This window comes from Danaus plexippus, chromosome 2 (genome assembly GCF_018135715.1).
Source record: "Danaus plexippus chromosome 2, MEX_DaPlex, whole genome shotgun sequence".
NCBI lineage: Eukaryota > Metazoa > Arthropoda > Insecta > Lepidoptera > Nymphalidae > Danaus > Danaus plexippus.
This window is the reverse complement of record NC_083537.1, coordinates 2534333-2559438: the sequence shown is the minus strand read 5'-3', so window position 1 is coordinate 2559438 and position 25106 is coordinate 2534333. Positions and strand designations below refer to the sequence as shown.

Sequence of the window (25106 nt, the reverse complement as noted above, 5' to 3'; positions counted from 1 at the left end):
TTTAAAATAACTTTTGTTTACGTGTCAACTAATATATTTTACTAATGATACTATTCTGAAGGTAATCGATATCTTATAAATATTGTACTGAAGTGGGACAGCGAAAGTATATCAAAAGTTATAACAACAAAATGACATGTGAGAAGCAAATGTTAAAGGTTATACACGCCATAATTCCTAAACAGCGCTTTACTGGATGCGTTAGCGTTTATAAGATTTATATTCTGGGAAATTTCATTCAAAAATACTATTCATTAAAGATAATAATTTTCATTATAAGTACAAATGAAACCCCGCAGTATTTTTTTAATTTTTATGTATATTTTTATACCTATTAATCACTTATGTTTCTATCAAAGATTTAGTTTATTGTAGAGGAAATTTGTGTTATTGTGGATATGTTAAAAGAGGTTTGCGTTATTGTATTAAAATAATATTTTTTTACATTTAAATAGAAATCGTTACTAGTAGTTTGCACGTTGACTAGGCTTTCGCGACATGCATATGAAAATAAAAAAAAAATACAAATCCTTGTGAATTTTATTGATTGTTTTTCAAAGATATAAAAAAAATTACAATGTAAACTTTTCATTGAATGGAAATCCAACGAAAATCTTTTTTAATGTTATTATTGTTGATTCTAAAACAAAATGAACTTAACATTACATAATGTGGAAATATCGACGGAGTAAAATTTGGGTGTGGTTAATTGTTCGTGTTGAACAGCGCCATCTATTATCGATTCCGAAAAGCATGACAGTAGCTGCCTTCCTAGAGCTTTCAATGGTGTGCTACTTTTGAGAGCTCAGTAATAACGGTAAGTGTGGAGTCAGTACTGACAGCTTAAACTATTATTAAGAGCTCACCATAAACACTAGATGACTCTACTTAGCAATTTATTTCTTTAAGATATCTATATATGCAATACTATAATATTTAGAAAATGTATTTCAAAAAGTATCTGTCACAATGATATTGTTGTATATAATAAAATTAAATAAATATCTGTTTTTTTTTTTGTGAAATTATGTTGAAATTCCATATCAGTTTATACCTTCGTTAACAACAACTTCGTAAAGATGAATGCACTAAAAAGTTTTTGAGCTGAATGATTCTGTATCACTATCACGATTCCAGTTCACCGTTATTGAAATGCTATGTCACAGTCAAAAATGTTATAACTAGAATTAAGTATGCATTTAATGTTAATAGAGGTGATACTCTTATTGTCCCTGATATTTCGTAGTTATATTGTTTTTCTAAGAAAGTAGAATAATATTTTTTTACGTAAAGCTTTATCTGCTAAAATAAATATGAATGATAGGTGATAATACCGCTGGGAGAAATTGTGAGGTAAATAATGAAAAAAATACAACTATTCCCATCAATGTTACTTTTATATTAAATCATATTAAGGTACGTAAATAAAAGTCTTTATTTTGTTTTGTTTTAGGTGATTTACATTCGTATAATAAATTTAATTTACATTAAATTATTTTATATAAATAGTTACAAAGTACTTAATTAAAATTATTGCTAAATACAATCACATTTTACTTTGGTTAATATCTTTAATAATAAACAATCTATATAAATGTACTTATTAAAATAAAAGTATGAGAGTTCTTGGCAATCTATTGTTACACGGGTTTCTAAAGGAACATATTATTTAAATAATTCTCCATCAATGTGCAGTAATTTTTTTAACATAAGCTTTTGTATTTAAAATGAAGACAAAAAACGCATGTGTTTTTATAAAAAAAATTTTCGTTGATTAGAAAACAAAATATTAATTCAGTATTTGAGACTTAACGATTGAAATAGCGTAAGGAACACTTAAAAAGTTATAATAAAACGTATGTGTTTACATCAAATACAAAAAATATTATATACTTTGTCAGTATCACCGACGACTAGTAAATGAAGATTGGGTAAATATTTTGTTTACACCAGACCGTATAACCGAAGTTTTTCTCTTAAACCTAGTTCTATTTCTATAAAATTAAGCTAAACAATGAGTACAGCTATCAGTACAAGAGATCACCTTCATAGATTTACAGACGGAACGAATAAATTAAATTAAGAAATTTATGAAATAAGAATGAAGCTTCCACATAGTTTCCTAAATGAAAGTAATTCCCAAAAAAAAAAACGAACAAAAAGAATCTAATTCTCAAATATTATTAAAATAAACTCCTATAATTCTATAAATTCGCTTACATTCTACGGTATTCGTTACTAAACACCCTTTCCTATCTACTTTGGCACGTGCATTCACAGTCGCCTCTTCCGGACGAAATATTCTAAAATCTAAACTTCAATTAATGCTAGGGCGATTATTTTAGTAGTGTTATCATAAGTTATTATGTAATACTGATTGAGTTTAATGGACCGTACTTAAAATGAATTATTTTAGAAATATCACGAAAGATAAACACAATTACAAAGTATAAGAATTTTGCATGTGAAGTTTTGTCACTATAACAACATCCTTTTAAAACTTAATATTTTATCATGGCCGCTTATCAATGTTGACAACATTTAGAACTGAAAAACGTCACGAATTAATACAATGACGCCATATTTCCAAATAAAAAATACTTTGCTCTTAACAATAGTAGATTAATACAAACCTTAGTTTAAAAACGTGTCTAACCCCTTAAATATATTTACGAAGATGGTTACTAAATTAAGATGAACAAATCGAAACTTTTATCTTTTAATGAGAATTGCTATTGTACTTTAAGGGATACACTTTATAAAATCTGTGGTTCGCATTTAATGAGTGGGTCTCAAGATGGAGGGTCGGGCGCGGTTGGTGGTCCCGGTTGCGGTCCCTGAAGAAGCTTGGCGGTGGCTGGCATGCCGGCTAGGTCGAATCCTGGCGGTGGAACGATACCAGCGGCTGTAGCGGTGCCTTGGAGATATGCAACTAGTCTGAAAATAGATAATAGCTTTGTGACTTTCATTGAATTTAATATCAATATTTTATTTAGTCGTGGGTTATTTATTTCTTGATGATTTTTTTTTGTGCTATGGCTTCATTCGCACTGGAATCGTGGAATATTTTGCCAATGTCAACGTTTTTTTTGTTGGAAGAATTATCTTGAGTACTGTGTAGAGAAAATATGAAGGAGTCTGTCTGTCTGTCTGTCTGAGCACAAAGGCGTTTATTTAATACCAAAACTAATGATTTATGACTGACTCTTCTTCATGACTAACAAGGATAAAAAAACATCACGATGACAGTAATGGTGATGTTTCATTTCATTCCGTCAATTAAATTTTAAAACTAAATCTTTTTTTATAAGGCCATAAATCTTTTTTATGGTTTTTGTTTGGGTGGTGAGAATAAATTAAAGAAAATTAAAGATAACTCCAAGCATTTGATACTGAGAGCTGAAAAAAGTTTTTTATTTTATGCTGTTAACCCACCGTCGCAATTCCTCCAGGGCACTCGCCTGCATCAGAATATAATTCTTAGCCAGCAGGAGGGTAGCTATTTTGGACAACTTCCTCACGGACGGCGAGTGTGCGTACGGTATCACTCCTCGTAGTTCGTCTAATGCGTCATTCTGAAGACAAACAATATTGAAATGAACTTTGAAAGTTGAAAGCAATTTTAATACATTTTGTTGTATTTCCATTTTATTATTCTCTATGGCTCAGATACCACATAAATAAGTCAAACTTAAAAATTTCGAAAAAAAAAGATAAGATATCCAGACTATATACGAGTATATATGTATCTTAAATTTTATCTTAAATCGAATGTCAGCTGTGACGAGTAAAAATATTTGTTTTAAACTTTCAATTATAAACGTAGTAAAAATGTTAATTTATAATTATCCACTTACAACCGATAAGGTTTAGAAAGTAAATACCAGGAAGATACTCTAAAGTAATACAATCATCTATCGTCCTTCTTGATCTTTGATAGTTTAACGAATGTATTCGTATTTGTAATAAAAAGTATATTGCATTAATATCAGTAGATGTTATAAATCTAATATACATTATGTCTCTAATATAAGATCTCTATTTTTCGATAACTTACCAGATCGTGCATTCTTCGTCGTTCTCTTGCATTGATGTTCAATCTCACATTTTTGCCTTGACGCATTTTCTGTTTCGATTTACCATCGCCGAGGGGTCTGTAAAAATCGCTGATATGGTTTAAATGTGTGTATTTTAAGTGAAATACTACTAATAATCGTATGTTCATTACTTTAAATAACTGACAAAAAAATTTCATATTAAACTCGATGTATTAAAAATTTTAAATTAGATTTAAAATTTTTAATACATCGAGAGGACCATTGCTACCAACAACCCCAGCATTAAATTAGACAAGGGTAACTAGTGATGTGAAGCGTAACAAGTGCTTTACTGTATTGTATATCTAACAATGAAAAGGTTTCTATGTCCAACACTAACGAGCTGGGGGACGGGGAAAGAGAATGGATTAGAGCCGGCATATTATTCTTTTTTAGACACATCTGTGCTGATTGCTTTCAAATTATTTGATATTAAGGCAAACCTTTGAGATAAATATATTTCTTTGAAGTGAAGACTTCATTTATACGTGAAATTTGATGAATGCCTTAAATTTATGTTACGTTTTATATTTGACACAACTAATAAAGTTTGATCAAATCATATAAATGTTTATAATAGCATTAAACTGTTTTATTGTTTGTATATTTTCTTATGTACTGTTAGGATTTAAATATTGCAACAATAAATAAAAACTTTTTAATCATTTTGCGCATGCGCAGTGAAAATACTCAAGCCGGAGTATAAAGGACTTCAAAACAAAATATTTGTTTAGTCAGCGAATCAAATACATTGAAGTAATTGAGTAAAACACATATTTCTAATTAGATTCATTATAGAATGATCTGTGCATTTAAATGTTTTAGAAATATACCTTTGAGCGTAACTCGTGCCGGGTTCTGGTTGGTTTTCATCAGTCGGATAGCAGTGCTGCGGAGGCGGAGGCTGGCCTCCTTGCATATAGAAGCCGCCGAGGCCGACGGCCCCCAGCGGCGTCCGTCTACCCGGCACCGACTGTGGAGGAGAGTGCGACTCACCCAGAGGCACTCCATCCCAAGACCTCCGCCCCTCCATCATTAGCAGCTAGCACATAACACCACTTAACTTATAACACACCACTTTAAGACATAACACTGGCAAAATAATTTATTTTTTAGACGGATGTTTGATTTCGGAACGGAGTTGACAGACTAAGCATAAAAGCAGCGAGAAGTTGGAGCGGTCCACAGATCGATTGGTACACGCAGCTGGGGTGCGCACCCCTCTGATCTCATTGCCATTGTTCGAGATGCGAATGTGATTTATTTGAGCGCGTGTACGAGTTGAATCGGTGCGCCCTTTGTTATAATCATGATTACGGCTGAGTCTCATGTATTATTTTACGGTTTAAACTATATCGCACGGAGTAAATTTAGGATCTTCTATGTAGCTTAAAAGATTTTTCATTAATTACTGTCACTATCTAGAAGGATTTCGGTACAGAAATTTATTTTAACCACAAACTAGGAACTAATATTTCATCAATGCCTTTTTGAACCATAAAACGATAATAACATAAAGTCACGATTAAGTCGTGATGTATAATGAAAATAGGATGATATAATTTCTATTTTTCACATTCTTTGGAGACCAGATAACTGAATATACAATTTCCGTTTGTATGTTTGTCTTTTGGTTAACCAATTACATAAAAACAATTGGGTTCAACTTGAGAAACATCTTATATATTTGTTATTAGTATTAAAATGTTTAATAAGAAAAGACAAAAATGCTTCACACGAGTGATGACATAGATTTTGTAATAAAGTACATTAATTAATACATAAGGTGAAAACTCTTTAAAGGATAAAGTTATCTAGGTACCTAAGTTGTGATATCTAAGATATTCACCAAGTACATAATTAAATAAAACTGCGGTTTCAGGAATAACTACGCGACTTAAATATACAGAATACCCGACGTTAATAGTTTACTATAACGATATTTTAAAATAAAACTAATATTTTTCGGATTTTATTATTAAAAAATAACTACACAATCCCGACGTTTCGGCTACTTTTCAGCAACCGTGATCACTGGCAGATGAGATGTGATAATAATAATGTAAATGCACACACAAATGCACATAATGTAAATGCACATAAAATAATAGAAGTCGCGTAGTAAATTCGAAAAATATTAGTTTTATATTAATGAATACTCGCGACAGTCTTAGATCTCATTAAACGATACTTTAGTTTAAGAAAATCTAAATTAGGTAATTTATTAAAATTTATACATACATATTTACACATTAATACATTATTTATAAAATAGACAATAAAAATCTAGCCAGTGTTTGTGTTATGCTTACCTCGAGTTTGTTTCGTCACGCTTCATGTTTGCATTTATAAATCTTTACACATTATATAGTATTAACGTAAGTTATTACGTAACGTAGATTTTCATTCAAAATAGATCGTATTAATTATTTTAAGGGTGATAATACAGATAAGAGTTAGGTTAAGAAGAATTCTATATATATATGTTTAAATAAATCTTTTAAAATCCAAGTGATCAACACAATAGGCTTTGAAGAAGCCAACCTCTAAAGAGGGTTTCGTATAAAATGATTACACTCTATAAAGCTTCCAAAGCAAATAACGTTTTAAACGTTTAAAATTAAGAAAAGGCCTTAGCAACTTTCTTGCTTAATTTTGTTTACCAAAAGGGTTGCTGACCTCGAATTCATTACTCTTTGACTTTTCACCTAATATGTTCATTCTTCAGTACATTAAGTTCATTCACATCCAAGTTTATACAGGTTATGATTAAAACGAGGCCAATCTACTTTTCAGACGGAAATAAAATATATTTTTAATAATATTTTATTTAAGAACCATCGGGTTGAATGACACAAATAATATAAATTACAATTTGTCTGCTATTTAAAAGCTACTTAATGAATAAACGAAATTGTAGGAAGCCAGATGGATTGAATAAAGAAAATACAGACGTTGATTAAGACTTGGCGATTGGATTGTTGTCCTAAATGCTCGAGCCAAAATCAGCGTATGGTTATTAAAAAAAATAGGATACAGTCTATATAAATTAGGAAAAACTTATTAAATATTAAAAAGTTTATAGGCTGTGGATACAAATATAAATCCTTTATAATTTTATTATGTAATAATTATAAAGAACCGTTCGTTTGAAATTTACGTATTATATAATAAAAAATCCTTATAATCGATTAACAATATAATTTCAGTAAATATTTATATATTAATATAATAAAATAATGTTTATTTTCTAAACAATATATATATTCTTAGAAACAAGATCATAATTGACTTTTTAAAAAATAATATTCGATACAATTTCTCTATTAATTTATTAAATTTACACAAAACTAAAAATAATTTTAAATTAATAACTTTCAACTATCTCGATGTAAACTTATCGTCAAATGAAATCTGAATATAACACAAGCGTAATATTTAAACACACTCCGAAAATCTAGGATCCACTAATTTATCATACAAATGCGCCTTACAAACGACAAAGGGCCCTGAACTCCTCTGACAACTGCATATATGTTGTTCGAGCCTCTTCTACCCTCTCGTATTCCTACACTTCTTTTCCTGACATGATTACGTCCCCGAGCTCCTTTGTGCTTAACTTTCATGATCCTGGATACAGACTTATCAGCGAGGACAGGAAATTCTCTTTGTTCGCAGTAGAGGTATTCAGTCCTGAATGTCTTGACATCCCAAAAAGTGCGGATTGCGGCTCATTCTCTTCCATAGGAAGGCGTCATGAGATAACTTGTCTCCTTCATTGCTGCGTCTGAAATTGAGAAATATAATGTTAGATTTTTTTTCGATTTCACTCAACAAAAACATCAGTTGTTATCATCATTTTAAAGTAAGCCGACATAGCCAACACAAAGTGGTTGTAAAGCATTCCAATATCCGAACCAACTACTTGGGCGGGACTTGTCGGAAGATCGCCCCCTCACGCTTCTTCAGAAATCCACAAGGAATTGCTTGAGGCATGACTTGGCGCGTGTATGATGGTTAACATAAAGACATGCTTAAAACCATACCATCTGATACATTACAGACAATGGTGGTCGACCAACATCCCATATATAAACTCATGATCTTTTAATACCACAGCTTAAGGGCAACTCACTATCAAAGTCAAGTTTCTAGGCATACTCAATCAATTCCTAACCAAGATAACCGATCCTTAGGATAACTTATCCAATACCCTCTGAGCTCAGGGTCCCTTCTGGGTCAACCGACCTGATACACGGTTGTCCCAAGCACAGCTTCTCTTCTGGAATAACCTATCCCGTATCCGATACACTACAAGACCTAGTTATCCCAGACCCAGACTCAGATACCCCAACCTATAACATAGCGTGTCCGATTCACTCCAAGATTAATGCTCACATCATAACATGTAACTCAAGCCCTCCACTTTAACCCCAATACATGTAAAGATTCGTATCATAAAATAAAGTTAAAATAAAAAGCACAATGGGATTAGTTTCAATAAAATCTCAAAACAGGTCTTAGTCAACATCTCAAGTAAAATAAGGCAACAGACTCACCATCAAAGAAATCAGAACACACATCGGGAGTCCATTCTCCCTGCCACGGAACCTTGTACTCCGCAGATGCTTGAGTTGATTTGCCGTATGAGCCAGCTGGCAGCAATAGCTATTGCGTGGAAGTATCTTCATAACTCGGTATGGTACCCGAATACATGAATCTACCTTTTGAGTAATCTCTTTGCAAACAAAAAAATACGTATGTATTAATCAATTGACAGAAACTAAGTTGTAGGTGTTTTCCCTGACGACTCATCTGAAGATAGCTTCCCGATCGCCACACGAGTCTTTAATTGTTAAGTCTCGTGTCAAACTGTGTGCGTGTGGTTTGGCAGCTTCAGCTGCATCTCCACCAAACAACAGGATGCCTCTGTTGCCCATGGTTGCACTCCATCCCGACCATCTTCAGCACGGTACGGCAATAGCGCTCCACGTGCCCGTTGGAAGGATACATCTCGAATGTTATAAAGTGAATTAAGGAAATCGATGCTTTCGAACATGCGTCCCCTATCGGCAACAAACAATTTTGGACTTTCAAAGACACATCAGGGTCGTAAAGTGTTACTTCAGTTCGTCTTGTCTTACGATTTGCCTTATACTTTTGTATTATGACAGTTTCATAACTAATAGAGGTCGCCTCTGTATGTATTTCAATTGATAACGAAGGGTCATAAATTAGTCTCACTTGTAAGCCAATGTTTGAAGTACTCACAAGCAGCCTGTTGTTCAGTACACCAATGAAAGTTAACTACCTTTTTAATAAGTTCCGTGATGCAAACTGCTTTTTGGGAAAACCCAATTAAATACCGTCTAAAATAGATAGCCAATCCCATATATTGCCTTAAATGCCTAACATTTTTCGGCACGGCTGAGTCAATTAAGGCGCGCACTTTTTTTATAGCTCGGCCTAACCCTGACCTTTACTAATTATACGACTTAGATGTTCTATGCTAGTAACTAAAAATAAGCACTTCTTTAAATTTACAGAAAACCCAGATCTTGTCAACCTACCAAGTACCTAATTAAACAAAGTTAGGACTTGATTAATACTTTTGCTCATAATTAAGTTCTCGACAATATCGAACTCGCGAAGGTTCTTTAGAGATGATCCGCTGACAGACCATCAGTGCGTTTGTGAACCTATAATGCATTTTAAGATATTGGTAATATTACTCTGTTATGAAAAATAATGTGAGCTGAATTAAGTAAGGATCGAAAACAATAGTAACCACACACATCCTATTCAACTGCTGTGACAGTCACCACCATGTATGGCTTCACGTCGAGTCATAAGCGTCGGCGGAACTGGGCATCGTTCTATTGAAGACAATTCAAATAAGATACACGACGATCGGAGAGACGATATACATCGCGGACGCGCGTTGGTTTTCACGATTGCCGAGATAAGTGAGATTGTCGACAGATAATGCTTAGATGAAGCCCTTGTTTTTGGGTCTGACGCCTTAACAGGGAACGTCATTGCCTGTATTTTATTTCAAGTCTCAACATGTTATCTTCATCGAAATATCGGTCGCGGTATCTATTACAGTGACTATTGCGGTGATGACAACGAGAATTACACTCACGGCGACTGCGACTTCAATGTCGATCGCGTTCAGACATTTTAGTAAGAGAAAACGAAAAACAATTGAGTAACAAAGCACTGCATCGATACAGAAACTATAAAATTCTACTTACCGCTTAATCGAAATAATTCACACAAAATAATATTCTATTTTACACAGTGTTTTAAGTAACTCAGTATCTTAAAACATTATATAAAACAAAAAAAAATTGATACGGGTAAATCGAAATAGCAATTTAGGCCTTTACCGAATGGGGCTCAAATAGTAAGAATCCTACTTCTGATCTTAGAAACAAGACCATAGGAGATTTTTTTTAAATAATATTCGATACAATTTCACTCTTAATTTATAAATTTACACAAAACTAAAAACTATTTAAATAACTTTCAACTACCTCGATTTAAACTTATCGTGAAATGAAATCTGAATATAACACAAACGAAAGATTTAAACACACTCCTAAAAAACTACGATCGATTAATCTATCACACCAACGCGCGTTACGAACAAAAAAGCCCCTGATCTCCTCTGACAACTACTTTTATGTCGTTCGAGCCTCTCCTACCCTCTCGTATACTTACAATATATATGTATATATTGTAGGTATACGGCCGTTATGATTACAAATTGGCAGCAATGTGAAATAATCTATAATGTTGCATTGTAAGTGCTTTAAAAGCATTCGAGATTTCGACAATAAATCATCTTGAACGAGATTGCATTTGATTGATTTAATAACGATAGCCATTGGAGGATTTCCAATTTGAAATTTTAAAAGCAATAGGGAAAACCTTGCAAAAAAAAATATGAAAACGAACAGGGTAACATGAATAGGTAGAGCCTCTTTAGGGTTCAAACACATCCAATGAATTAGACCAGGTTTACTATACTGAAGTTAGGAGTGAATACAAAATGTGCTCATTATCGTTATGTGTTCGTTAAAATAACTTCAATTTATTTCACTTCTCCGATTTGACACAAAAAGATGTATACATACATACGTATACAGTGTGTAAACTGTACTACCCAAAGTTAACACAATGTGAATAGAAAAAAAATCAAACAAGTTAATATTTATCATCGAAACATTTATTTAATTAACATAAAATATAACTACATCTTATTCCAATCAGTTCATCTTTGTCCCTAATCCTAAACCTTCATAAAATCATAAAATCCACTCCCATGTATAATATCTCTTGGAATAGTAAAAGAACATTGTAAAATTGTTATAATTCCGACCTAAAATTAACATCAGCACTCTCATTTGGTTCCATTTTCTATATTATACCTATAAGAGATATAAATTCTAACTATCCTTATGTCAAGCAAGCCTACCTTCTTTTCCTTGTTTTAACGTTTTGATATTAAACACAGTCACCAAAATAATCATCATAAAAAATTTGTAATAAATGAGCCAAATAAAAAAGCACCATTTTTATAATATGAATAAATCAAAATAACGTAAAGTTTCCTGACTAAGTAAAAGGTAACTAGAATAATTTAATTCTGTTCACAAAGATGACAAAGTTGAGACAATTACAGTAACGTCAATGTTACGTGACAGTAACGTACAGTAACGTTATAAAACAGTACTTTAATAGATACAGGAAATCATATATAAATAGCGGACTTGCTTTAACCATAACAATTCATTCTACAATGTCTTTTCACAGCCTACACCTAATGACTAGACGGCGACTAAATATTCTTAAATTAAAATTCTTATAAACAAAATACATATGGCACGATCCATGTTCATAACGAACGTGAGGCTTCAATTAAAATATATAAGCACAAAACTGTGAATTTATATTAATAATATTTCTTTGATGTTATAGTATGTGACAAAATTTATAAGAATTCCTATGAGCTTGCACTGATTCGCATTCTTACGGCGGGATTATCTTTGGCTGGTTCATTTAACAAAATAACTGTCTGATTCAGACTTAATGTTATAATACTTATAAATACTGGGGCGATGTAACTTCTCTTTCCTTCCTCAAACTGACCATAGACACAAATTATATTTCTATTAGGTTCAAAACGTATTTACATCCGGTCACATAAAGCTGTAGTGTAAACTATGTCTGATTAATATTTTAATACTTTGTTAAGTACTAAACCGTTGATTAGTATCTCAATTCTGTAACATTATAATATGTAAATTCTTAACAAAAATTAGATACGTACTCCTACGTCGAAAAAGATAATATAATTTTTGACATTTATAAATAGCTTTCAATATGTCGTAACATATAAAACATTCAATTCTATCTACAGGCACATATCTTAACAGCGCGGTATTTACACATATCTCTCTACCAAAATACGATATAATAAGTCATAATTTTTAAATATGCAATATATTTCTAAATCTTTGGCACGATGTTATTATATCAGGTATCCTTTTATTCACTGATCCGTGATTATTGTCAATGTAATAATCCTTCGGTACATATAAACATTATTTATCTAAACACTTACACTAACTTTCATTTAAAGCAAAGTGTCCAGTTATTGGTGAAAATGCACCAACACGTAAATCAGCCACAATTACCGACGGAGAGGATGTATGTCATATTAGGTGGTGAATATTGTGGGGGATGAGAATCTTGTCGGTACTGGCAGGCAGACTAGGCACACTGCTCCGGTGAGACATCAGCGCTCCCGGGGCGAGGGTTCCGGTGTTTGTCATGGGGCTGCAGCCGCTAGCGGAGGCCGGGATGGAGCAGGCACGCGCGGACACGCTACCATTGAACCCCGGGTGGCTTGGTTATTGTTAGTGGTACCACCTGAAATAATAACAAATATTTGTTATCTCTCGTTTCAGTATTTATTACTTGGTGTTTATGTTCTGCTAAATAATATCTGGTAAAAACTTTGATCTGCTCTTCTTACAAACAAGACAAAGTACTGTTATATATTAATTAGTGTAAGAATATTTCACATAAAATATCTATTCTCTACCATTTCCTTTGTGTTATTGGGAGGAAGTTATTCGACGTAAATAGTTTAATTCGTAACAACATTTTATGCCAAAGTCTCGTTTAACATTGTATACAAAGAAATTTAAATATTTAAATGTAAAAAATTTAAGTAGTAAATAATACCTATTAGTGATCCGAGCATCTTAGTCACAGAGAATTTCCTCGTACGTTGCGGCATCCGTACTTCGGTGAGCAGTCGATCCACGCAACGATAGAGGTCGCCAGAGTTGTCGGCGACACTTGCCTCGCTGAAGGAGGCCCCGTGGAGTGTGCTCATAGCCTGGCCCTCTTTTGTTGGCACCTAGGAACAAAGGAAACAACTTTTGAGCCTCTTTTTTCTTTTTTTTTTTAACATACAGGCAGAAAGCTTTTGGTCCATCAATTAAAATAAACTAAAAAACTAACTAAATTCGTTTTGGCGATCGTTTATTTATCAATACATATTTCATAATATCCTCTCCTTAATATATATAGGGTTACATCATACATGAGTAGATTAATTAAATGAAAAAAAGGGGAAAAAATAATAATAGCACAGAGAGCTATGTGATCCAGCCGATGCTATTTTTGTAATGGTCGTAAATAAAAGATCTACCCACGCTTCTGTACCCGGTTTGATATTTCTATCCGTATCATGACTTTTACAATACCACATAACTTTTCACATACGTCACAGAAGAATTTCTATAGAAACCTTCGCTTTACATTTTCATAATAAAAATAAGTTACGTAAACCTACATTTCGTATGACATATAGAATTTAATCGAAACATAAGTTTGCATCAACGTAACTATATATTGTAGAAGCGTCAGACACATTCAACAATTCAAAGAGTTTTTACTTATCATTATAAACCGAGTGCTAAATTTATTTCAACTTCCTATCGATTCCAAGGGAAAACTTTGTACTCGACAGACAACTTTATCGACTATTCGAGTCTAGAGAATAACATTATAATTTAATAAATTTTATTATTTCAAACATGTTATATCAAAGTTGTTTGATTAACAAAAAACCAATAACATTTACCGTTGCGTAGGTCTTGAGTAATAAATGTCATGTTTGTGCAAGTGTTCCCACGCGGTTACACAACACACTAGAAAATGTAAGCTTTTCAAGGTTGGTTTACAAACACCGGCCACAGTTTATTATGTTTTATACCACGCTAATGTTGTCCAATGAAATAAACAAATAGGATTTTAATCGAAATATTTTATAATCGGATATCCAGGGCGGTAACAGGAGTTGTTTATCAAAGAAGCCTTCGTGTATTGCATAACAGAGTAATTTATTTTCTATAAATAGCATTGCTTGTTTTTGTGATGCTAACTTTTGTTCTTAAAGTCAAGGTTGGATAACTGAGGCATTATACAAAAGAAACTTCTAGAAAATGTTATATCATACTACGATTTCAACCTAATTAAACTTGTATATGGACTTAAAATGGAAATTATCTTACCTGTCTCAAGTGGTCTAGGTCAGTTTTATTTCCTAATAGAGCTAGTGGCATGCATGTGGTGGCAGCTGCCCCATGAGCTGGGCTTCCATTTACCGGTGTCTTCTTTAATGTATTCAAGATATCTGTCGCGTATTCAAAACTGCTCCTGTCTGTCACCGAGTATACCAACAAGCAGGCGTCGGCCCATTGAATCTAAAACAAACATCAACAGTCGCATGTTATATGTCAAGATAGTCTACATTTACAATTCCATGGAAAAGATTTAACTTTAAATTAGATTTTGTCTTAAGTGCAGTTTGAATCAAATATTGATTATAGCAAGTAAATATCTTTTAAAATATTCCTAATTTGAAAAATCTTTCTAATCGTATTAAAAAATAAATCTTATTTTGCTCTTTACACATAAATATTTCCCATCTGTTTATAACGAGTCCTTTCAATTTAATTTCAGACGAACATAAAACACGACAAAGGTGAGCGTTCGTGCATTATTTAGTACTGTAAACAGAGTGAGTCAGGCAACACTGGAGGCGCGTGTGAGCGCGGGTCACTGGAACGACTCTCGTACAGTTAGTATTAAATTCATAACGATTAACCCATTTTGCCACAACATTAAACGGGTACAGAATCGGCTAATCTATGAATGTTTGTGGCAACGACCATATAATTCCATGAGTACAAGTCGGGTTAGTTTCGAAATTGACATTTGGAAATATTCGTGGCACACTGACACGGAAGTTAAATATTATAAGCTCGTAAAAGATTGAAATATAAAATTTTAAACGTTGTTTATACGACAGAAAACGACTCCGTATACTTATAACATAAAACTGAACAATCCTTAATCTTTTGATTCAGTAAATGCTATTGTTAGAGGGCGCCAAAGGTCACATCGCGTTGGTTTTGACGAAGGTAAATATCACTGTTCGAACAAGGTCCTACAGAGTATTGCAGTTACTTACATTTTACGTAGGATAAATATCCTAAATTCAGATACATGTAACAGTTGTTTATCTGTGTTCTAAGTCTTTGAGTTTGAGTTCAAAGAGTTTGAGGTTAATATTAGTTCAAATAATTATGCATAGAAAATAATAGAAGAAAAATACCTGCTCAGTAGGAAAAGTATCTAGATTGGATCCAGAGACGTCGATGACCTCTAATTCCACAGGAGTACCGTTTATAGGTACTGTTTGTCTGTACAGGAGATCTGTAAAATGAAAATATTTAATAAAATATTCATATAAATCTATTTCAGTTTCAATTGAAGAATCTTGGCATAGATACCGACCTGTGTTTGAGTGGTATTCCCCGATGTACCTCCTTGTTAGATATCTGACGATGAGAGCTGCAATAGACAATTTACAATACACTCACTTGAAGTGGATTTTATATACAAAAATACTACTGAATAGAACCTTGTTTTTAAAGAAGCTGTTACTATTTTGTCTGCTTTGGTAAAATTAAATTTGGTTACTCACTAGTAAATGGATTATTTTAAAAATGTGTACATTCATATAAACACATATTTATTGGTATAGTTATATATAGATATATATTTTACGTAAAAAAGTAAAGATGAATAAGAGTTGACCATGATCGTGTGTATTAAAATGGACTGTCAAAAAAATATTCCAATATAATGATATATAATATTATTTTATTATTTTTTTTACTAATCATAAGATTTTTATGTCTTTATTACAAATATTTCTTAAATAATAACTACCGTATTTTATCGAACATACAATTAATGTCTGTTAAATATGTCGGAAGAAGCCTTGTACATCGCGTTAAAGATGTAATAATTCCTTGAGTCATACAAACATCAGGGAGCTGTACATCTTAGAGTGTCAACGATGTCATTTAGGGTTTAAGTTACTTAGGCTTTGTTTATATAAAAAAATAAGAGCAGAGAATAAAATTACTGAAATATGATAAATATAAAGTAGGTCGAAAAATATTTTCAGTCCATAAACCTTTGAAATTACGTTACACGCGAGCATTTAGGTCAGAAGATGTTATCTATACACCTTTTTTTGAATAGTTATGATCGCAGATGTAATATATATATAGGAATATTTTGTACTCTGAATGCTATAGTTTATTATAAGAACTTAAAATTTCGATATGGAACAATGATTTATCATAATCAAAACGTTTTAAATTTATATAAAAGAGAATAAATTTCATTTCTACATAACTCAGTGACATTAGTATCAATCAAGCTATATTTATAAAGGAATGTTGATGGGCGAAAAATAGTAACTCACCAGACTTCCCAACTCTTGAACTGCCAATGACTGCGATGCGCACGCGCGGCGGACAGGCGCGTTCGTCCCTCATAACTGATTTAATCTCGCCTAAAACAAATAATACTCTTTGAATTAATGCTATTTATGTACAAACACATATTGGTTTTATTCAAATCAACACATATTTGCAACTGAAGATACGGGTTATTTGGAAAAAAACCAATCGTTCGTTTCTATAAATTCTTATATATATTTTTTAATAATACTTTATTGAATCATATCCAATATTTAAATCTTTCATCTTTGACAGACTCGTCTTTCCATTCATACTCGTACGTGTTTGTGCTATGAGATGACGTTTGGGCATTACGCCTGTGAATCAAAATAGCTGGGGCGGATGCGGTTACTTTTTATTAAAAAAAAATAAATAAGCTTTTATATAAATTTATCTTTACCGTTTGATTATATTTTGTTATTTGTAAACTATCGAATATTTAATTTTCAATTATATGTATTCTTGTATTGACTGTGTTATATTTTAAATTCTGAGTAATTATAAAGTTTAAAACCGTAGCTATACTAAAATATTTTCGCACGAATTTTTTTAAAGGTAATATAATGTATTTCGGTCTCGAACCCCAACAGAACAGTGGAATAACCCTAGACTGACGTGTAAGTGACAGCGCCATTATATCATGAAGTTGATTTGATAAAGGTGTTTCAATAAAGAATATTAATAGAAAATTTTACAAAACTTATAACACTCATGAATAAATCTATCAATAATACTAATACAATATTTATTGTAATTCCTTTAGCCCCTTCAGTTCAATTAAAACCTTTTTTGAGTATATTATTTATTAAATTATGAAGAATACAAAACAATGGTTGTCAGCTTCCCTGACTTTAATCGATATTAAAAAGTTTAAGGAATCATATGTGTCAGATAATATAAAAAATATTGTAAGTAAATTTCAAATCTCAATTGTAAATAGTAGAAAAATAAAACAATAAAAAGTATTTTTCTTCCAATACATTATTTAAAAAAGGAATTCAGATAAGCATCTGGCATGTTTCAATCAACACTTCAACGCAGTCTATCAAATACTTAAGATTCTAAATTATATTCTAATTTTTATAGCGGAAACGTTTAAAGTATTATAGAATTATAAAATAAAATTTTCCTTTCAACTAAATATTTTAAATGATATTTATTTTTTTTTGCAAAAATCTAAAGGTAAGAAGATCTTACGATGTAGCAAATACAAGTGAAAAAACATTTATATGCAGTCTTAAACGTGGAATCCTTTTAATGGCTGAATTAGAATAATACTTCAGAAATAAAGAATTAATGTTTTTGTTTTAAGAAATTCGCTTTATCATACAAAAGAAAACTTCATTCTTGGCTCTACAGCTTTCTGTCCACCGGTAGTGAAGACGTCGCGACGGTGTCAGAACTAATTTATGTTTGGCGCCAAGAAATAATAATTTCGGTGCTGTCTCAAAAAAAAGGTCGCCGCTGCCAAAATACAGCTTTTACGCAGCAGCTTTCGAAAAAAAAAACGCAAGAGGATGCACAAATCATTGTTGCGTCTTTGTTGTGGTCTACGTAGTTACGTATCAATTATGCCTAATTCTTTTTTTTATTTCAATATAAACATATGTATCTAATTTCTAACAATAAATATCCCCATCATTATTTGTTTCGTCTTATTAAGGGCTGACTTCAAATCATTATACTATGTACGTTTTAAAATCAAAGACCGGATCTTTGGTTATTGTTTAATTAAGCTAAAATTCACGTGATGTATTGTTAACTAGAAAACAAGCAAATCACGTTTCATATGTGTTACATAAAGGAGACAACACACAGAGTTCGGACACGTGAGCATCATGCATTCATGTTTGTGATGGCTTCACAGTGTAGGGTTTCATACGCGGTGCGAATCGATAACCTTGTGCTAGGTTATACCTTGGTAATGAACTTGAAGAATATTTATCAAAGGCTTTTAGTGTTAATCATTCGTTTTTATATAATTATAATAGTATTATATATACAAAGGTTTTATTTTAATAACGTATAAAATACTATTCGGTTATCATATATTATAGAGGTTTCGTCAACAAGTCTCTCATAATATACGATTAAAATAAAAATTTATAATCCATTCTTAAGTATTATTTAAGTTTTTTACTAATCCTGCTGAAATATCATAGATTTTTAATTTAATAAGAGTAGGCGATGAAAGTCTAGATAGTACGGAGGCGGACGTTTGTGCCATTTTTAGTATAAGGCTGTTGCATAAAACGATCAATTTTTCAAAATGGCGACTGCGTGGGAGAAGTACACAAAATTGAACTTGAAATAGTAGTAGCCGAGTAGAGAACAGTGTGGAACGCTTAAGGCTATCTTTTCACTAAACACATAATGTGTGATAGTGATTACGAAAAGAATAGTGGATTAGAGTCAGATTTAGAACATAATGAGTTACAATTAGCGAGCAAATACACTATCACTTAATAATTGTCACTAATTACGTCCACAATTACAGTTACCAATTAAGGTTACCTTAACAGGAACGTATTATTTGTTGTACGTCTCATTGCTTATACTGCATTGTTACTTTGAGAGTATAATTTTCCTATTAATAGAAATCAGTTAATGAATATTAATGTGTTATTAAATAATCGACCTTGAATATATTATATCATAAGCTCTACTCTTGTTTACGTATCGATTTCCCCTACAGACCTTAATCGGAGTGCCTTATCAGAGAGGCCGAGACCTTCGCGCTAAGTCTTCATTTCCCATATTTTCAAGGACCAAGGCTAATTCAAGGCTCCGAAGCCGATTACATAGCAGTTACACCATTGACATTGCCAAACCGGACCGAAGGACACGGGATAAGGAAACGACTCAGCCTCAATCAATATTCCTTTCAAATGTAATTAAATATAATATAGAAAAATACAGATCTATGAAAATTGTTGAACAATAAAAGAATTATCAAAACAATGTCATATTAGTTTTTTATATGAAACATAAAATAATTCGTAGAATTTTTATTATTTTCAAAACAATATTTATGTAATATAGTTTTCAGAACACAAGAGAGCATAATATTTTATGTTTAACATAAAATTATATGAAGTGTTCAAAACGGTTGTATAGATATTTTCTGTGTTCAAGAGAACAGTATTATCGATAAACCTACTAAACTATATAATAAAATTCTATTATATTTAGTAGGTACTTTTAGTGGCTTATTGTTGACTTAGGGTTTACCTAAAAACACAGCTCAAAGTTGCTTCATAGATAACATAGGAACCTCAATTGACGGACTTTCTTTGTGTGGTATATTGTAATTACTGCGCAGATTTTTATATCCCAAAACTTTTTTATGTGTGGGCTCTATCTATGTTTCTTTACTTTATTTGTAATTCAGGTTTATTGTTATTTTTATAAATGTTTTTTTTCTTTTTGAAGATTTAGCGGCAAAAGCTCAACGCATTCTGATATTTAGCATTTAATATCCCCAAAAGTCTTTATTATGAATAACAAATGTGTTTGTTCAGTAGCGAGTTATATTTTTCCTTGTTATTTGAGGGTAAACAACTATTAAATAGATCTGTGTTACCTACATAGCGCCCAATTTGATTTATATAGCTCTTTGCTTTTCTGACCCCGATATTAATGCTTACATTGATTTAGAGTAATTAGTGTCAATAAGTGAATCGTCCGACAGTAAGCGATCAACAAGAAACATTAACGTTTATATTTAGTACGGGGTAAACGACCTCTACATTACATTTTAAATAATTAAGAACATACGTTGTTTCTCATACACATTCCCGCTTACCTTAATATTAAATTACTTGGAACTTTTTATAATAATATATTATCGGGTTATTAATATTTAATTCTTTTATAAAATTGTTTGAAATATTGTACTGAATTTTGCGATAGTCTTAGGTTTTTTTTTTGACTCAAAGGTTTTAACTTACCTGTTCTGAAAAGGTTGAAGGTTTGTTGATATTAAATTATTCTATTTAAAAATGCTGGGTCGTTTAGATGTTTGTTTATATCGTAAATATTTATATTTCAATATCCAATACTTGCTGTTCACGTGTGTTCATTATGTGGCTATTACTAACGTCCAATGGTGAGTAAAATAGAAATAAAACATCTCATTCAAGGGCTGAATCCGATATATGTTTACATTATACGAGATAAAAGGGCTCGCTGAACTTGAGAAATTTTTAGAATCCTCAAATTACTATACGTAAATCATCATTCAATAACGATGCTTGTAAACTTGACCCATTTATTCTAACAATAAGATTCAACCCAGTTATGAAAATTGCACAATATTTTGGCTGACTGGCGTGAGGTTAAACTATTCAAAATTAGGCTAATGAGGATTCAGAAGTCGTATTGTGTACATTAATTATATGTCCGTATACTGTGCGTTATTACGCTTAGTTATTGTGCGAGTTGAACCCGTTAAACAATATTATGTTCTATAATTCATTATAATTGCTTGTACGTAATTTTAGTATGCATTAACTTTGAAACTGTTACATAGATTACGAATATATTTAGCTATTGTAATGGATAACGCAGATGCATCGACGAAATACGCCATGTTTATTGGTCGGCACCTACGTCCGGTCATGTGTTTGCTATGAAATCTGTACTTCTGTCAATTTAAAGCTTTTACATGTACATAAATCAAGTTGAATCTATGTTTAGTAATAATCATTGGATTTTTATTGGGTTTAAGGCGATATAAGACAAGCTTTATACAATGATCCGAATACAGATTCACCAATATAGTTTTATATGTAGAATGGATAAGTGAGTTATGGATATGGGTGTTGTAAAGCTGACATCATTTGTGTCCGAGTAACCCTTTACCCACAGCATAAGAACAATTGTATATTATATATATATATATATAAGTGTGTATGTGTGTGTGTGTGTAGTTGTACATGTACGTTAACTTTTTAACAAAGCAAGAAGAGGATCCCAATTATAAAATATGGCAGATTCTTACTCAACAAATTTACAAATGAACAAACAATACGAATTAATGAAAAGAAATTCATTGAAAACAAATTCTCAAGACATTCTTATCAGACTTATTTCTTATATAAAGTTCAATTAATGATCACAGCTTAAGAGCTTAACAAGTCTGTTTCGCGACTTCGATCGCAAATACTGCTATAACTACTTTCAATGAAAAAGTCATTCGAATCGATTTGATGTATTTGTGGTACACTATTATATTTAACTCACAAATACACACACACAAGTAAACTTTAGTGTTTATTTACGATATAAGTGTGATTCATGATTCAGTTTCACACATTATTGTATTAATTTTCAAACATCTTTATAAAATACATTTGTTGATCCACATCTGTCTAGTGGTTTGATTGTCCGACCTGAATTCCATGTTAATTTTTACTATGTCTACCTACGTTTATTATTTTAAACGAAATGTTACATGGGCAGTGAAATGAAGTTACGTTTGAAGTGGTCATATAAATGTTATGAAAATTGCATGACCTCATTTTGAAAAAATTTAACATTAAAATATATTTCGTTAACAAGGAATAATGACTTTTACACATTGTGTTTGAAGGTTGCTTATCAAAAGATTTGCTGTAAGCGCCTACTAGCTGCTTTCCTTAAAGTTATCCATTTTAACAACAAATTATAATCATCTCTTCAACACGTCGATAGAGATATCAAACGTTACTGTCTTATTTATTTATGTATATAGGTCAATCATTTTTAATGGCAAGATAACAGAAGAGTTTATTTTAAATAGTTACGTAACATTACAACTACGTAGAAGATTTTTCAGACACGCTGTACCAAAACCGATGAAAAAATAATCATTAAATAACAAAACATCGTTAACTTTTACGTAAGTATCAAAAACGAAATTCAATCTACGAATCAATTAAGACGGCAAATGTATTTGAAAAAATGTTTACGTATAAGAGTTTTTTTTAATAGACGCTTATCTAATTTTATCAGAAACGGAATCTCAATTCATATCCAGAGATCCGTATAACGTTTAGTTAATAAAAATGCAATGTTACCAATATTGAAAATTAAAAAAAAAACTGAGATAGTTAAATACAATTTAATTTCTAAACGCGCTTTACATACATAACAAAATCTTTATTAATCGTTTGTATATATGGTTATTTATAAAGATAAAATGGCGCAAAATGTTCTTTTTTATTTACTGGTGGAAAAGTTCTGGTTATCAACACGTGGTGTGGAAAATTATTAATCACATCGGCTACTGAAATACTCTTCACGCGTGACTACGTTTGTCGTATAAATATTACGTCTCTTACATTACTGTTAAGGGAATATCTTAATCAGCGACATATAAACAATCAAGTTCGATTGAGATTTTATTACAAAGAGATACTGATTGGCGTAATAAATCAGATAAAGCTATTATTAATCTCATTTTTTACGTTTGCAAATAAAGCCAAATGTTATAAATGTAAAAAAAATCAATTGTAATTTTCTTAGCAAAACTTGTGATGTGATAGGGTAGTTATTATTATTAATATTTATGAATTATTCATTATATTATTTTTTTTCTTTTATTAACATAATGCATTTTTATCTTATAAAAAATCAAATACATAAGTTTTAGAACAATTCCCACTAATATTAGTATTGATTTCTTTGTCTTCATCTAATAACTTTTCTATTTTATTTAATGCTCTTAAAACTAAATCAGGATACCATTAGGATATAGGCATTAGTTAAATAACTAATTATTTTAATTTTTGGTTTTAAATAAACATTTGTTATCCGTTTAACACGATTTTTTTACATTTAATGTCATTATACTACTTATAGCGGCAATGCTATTCCTTATTTTTTTTTAATTATTCTTAATAAACGAACCAGAAAGGAAGGATTAAAAAAAGTTTCCATATTTTTTTATCAATTTTTATTTGATTTTGTTTCATATTTACTTTCTACGTAGATAGTAAATGATTTTTTTTTACCTATGTATAACGGTATGAAAATTGAAATGATTTGCTATTTGAAACAACAGTACAGATTATAAGTAAACAGTTGGAAAATATCAAAGAGTTTGTTTATTTAACAGAATATTATGTCACGGCCAGCATGTGGGTGATAACAATAAATATTATTTATATGGTATTGATAAATAAGCAATGTATTAAATATACAAGCTGTGCTTACTAAATCTGCTCGGTAGATATAAAAAAGAATCAAATTACATACAAATTCTATGTAAAATATGTGAGGAATTGTGATCTAGAATTCAAATTTGTCGTATGAAAATATTTATCATTTAATTCTATGGGATTGCAACTATGTGAATGCAAAACTGAAACGCACCTGTGCTAGTTGTTAACTAAGTGCACGCCGCTTCCAGCTGTGACTCCGACAACCGTAACACAAAGTCTGGACACTGAACACAATAGTTTTTAAACACTATGTTTTCTAAAAGGCTTTATAAAGCAGTTTCTTTATAACTGTTGATAGTTATTTTATTGTTATATTATAACGTCGTCACGGACACGTAGCGGGAACGGAATCCAGCGAGCGACTGAGCACGGCGCAATACAGACGTGCTATATATACGTAACGCATCTGGCCGTTCTTGGAGTCTTCTCATACAAAAATACCAAAGGAGCCTAATTTTCTGTAACTATCCTCTCCGACACAATGGGAGCGTTGATCTCCGACATGCATCATGAGACAGCTGACCAGATTCCTTCAATCTGATCCCAATGACCGAATTACTTGTGATTCGTTCCAATTTCTCGTCACACCAAATATGGTTCGGTTACTTCGTGTGATAGAAAATAAGTCACCGTTATGATAAGCCATAGAGAAAAAAATTGATAACCACCGGCTGATGTATTAACATCTTAATCATAGCTAGACATATATTATTATAATATTATTCGTATGTATTGACAAGGATCAGGTATGATTGAAAGAAATTGGTTCAAGGATAATATTTACACTTGAAACTAAATTTGCACTGAATTACAATACTCGTATGTTTCTCTTATTACAATTATCGTTTTGCAAGTTGTCGATTGATATAACGATAATGTTTGAAACGTTTGCGAATCCACTA

The 25106-nt window shown here is 31.6% G+C and overlaps 2 protein-coding genes across 2 annotated transcripts; both read right to left on the bottom strand.

Moving 5' to 3' along the window:
• Positions 1-1546: 1546 nt before the first annotated feature.
• LOC116765214 (class E basic helix-loop-helix protein 22) lies at positions 1547-5261 on the bottom strand. The gene is made up of 4 exons (XM_032654628.2): positions 4931-5261; positions 4058-4154; positions 3436-3575; positions 1547-2937 (listed from the first exon to the last, which is right to left on the bottom strand). Exons 1-4 carry the CDS (start codon positions 5131-5133, stop codon positions 2793-2795), a joined length of 585 nt encoding a protein of 194 aa, XP_032510519.1. The 5' UTR covers positions 5134-5261; the 3' UTR covers positions 1547-2792.
• A 6052-nt stretch (positions 5262-11313) lies between these two features.
• Positions 11314-24576, bottom strand: LOC116779736 (ras-related and estrogen-regulated growth inhibitor-like). The gene is made up of 7 exons (XM_032674143.2): positions 24356-24576; positions 16963-17052; positions 15981-16037; positions 15799-15899; positions 14693-14884; positions 13356-13533; positions 11314-13037 (listed from the first exon to the last, which is right to left on the bottom strand). The coding sequence occupies exons 2-7, from the start codon at positions 17033-17035 to the stop codon at positions 12937-12939; spliced, it is 702 nt and encodes a 233-aa protein (XP_032530034.1). The 5' UTR covers positions 17036-17052; positions 24356-24576; the 3' UTR covers positions 11314-12936.
• Between the last annotated feature and the right edge of the window lie 530 nt (positions 24577-25106).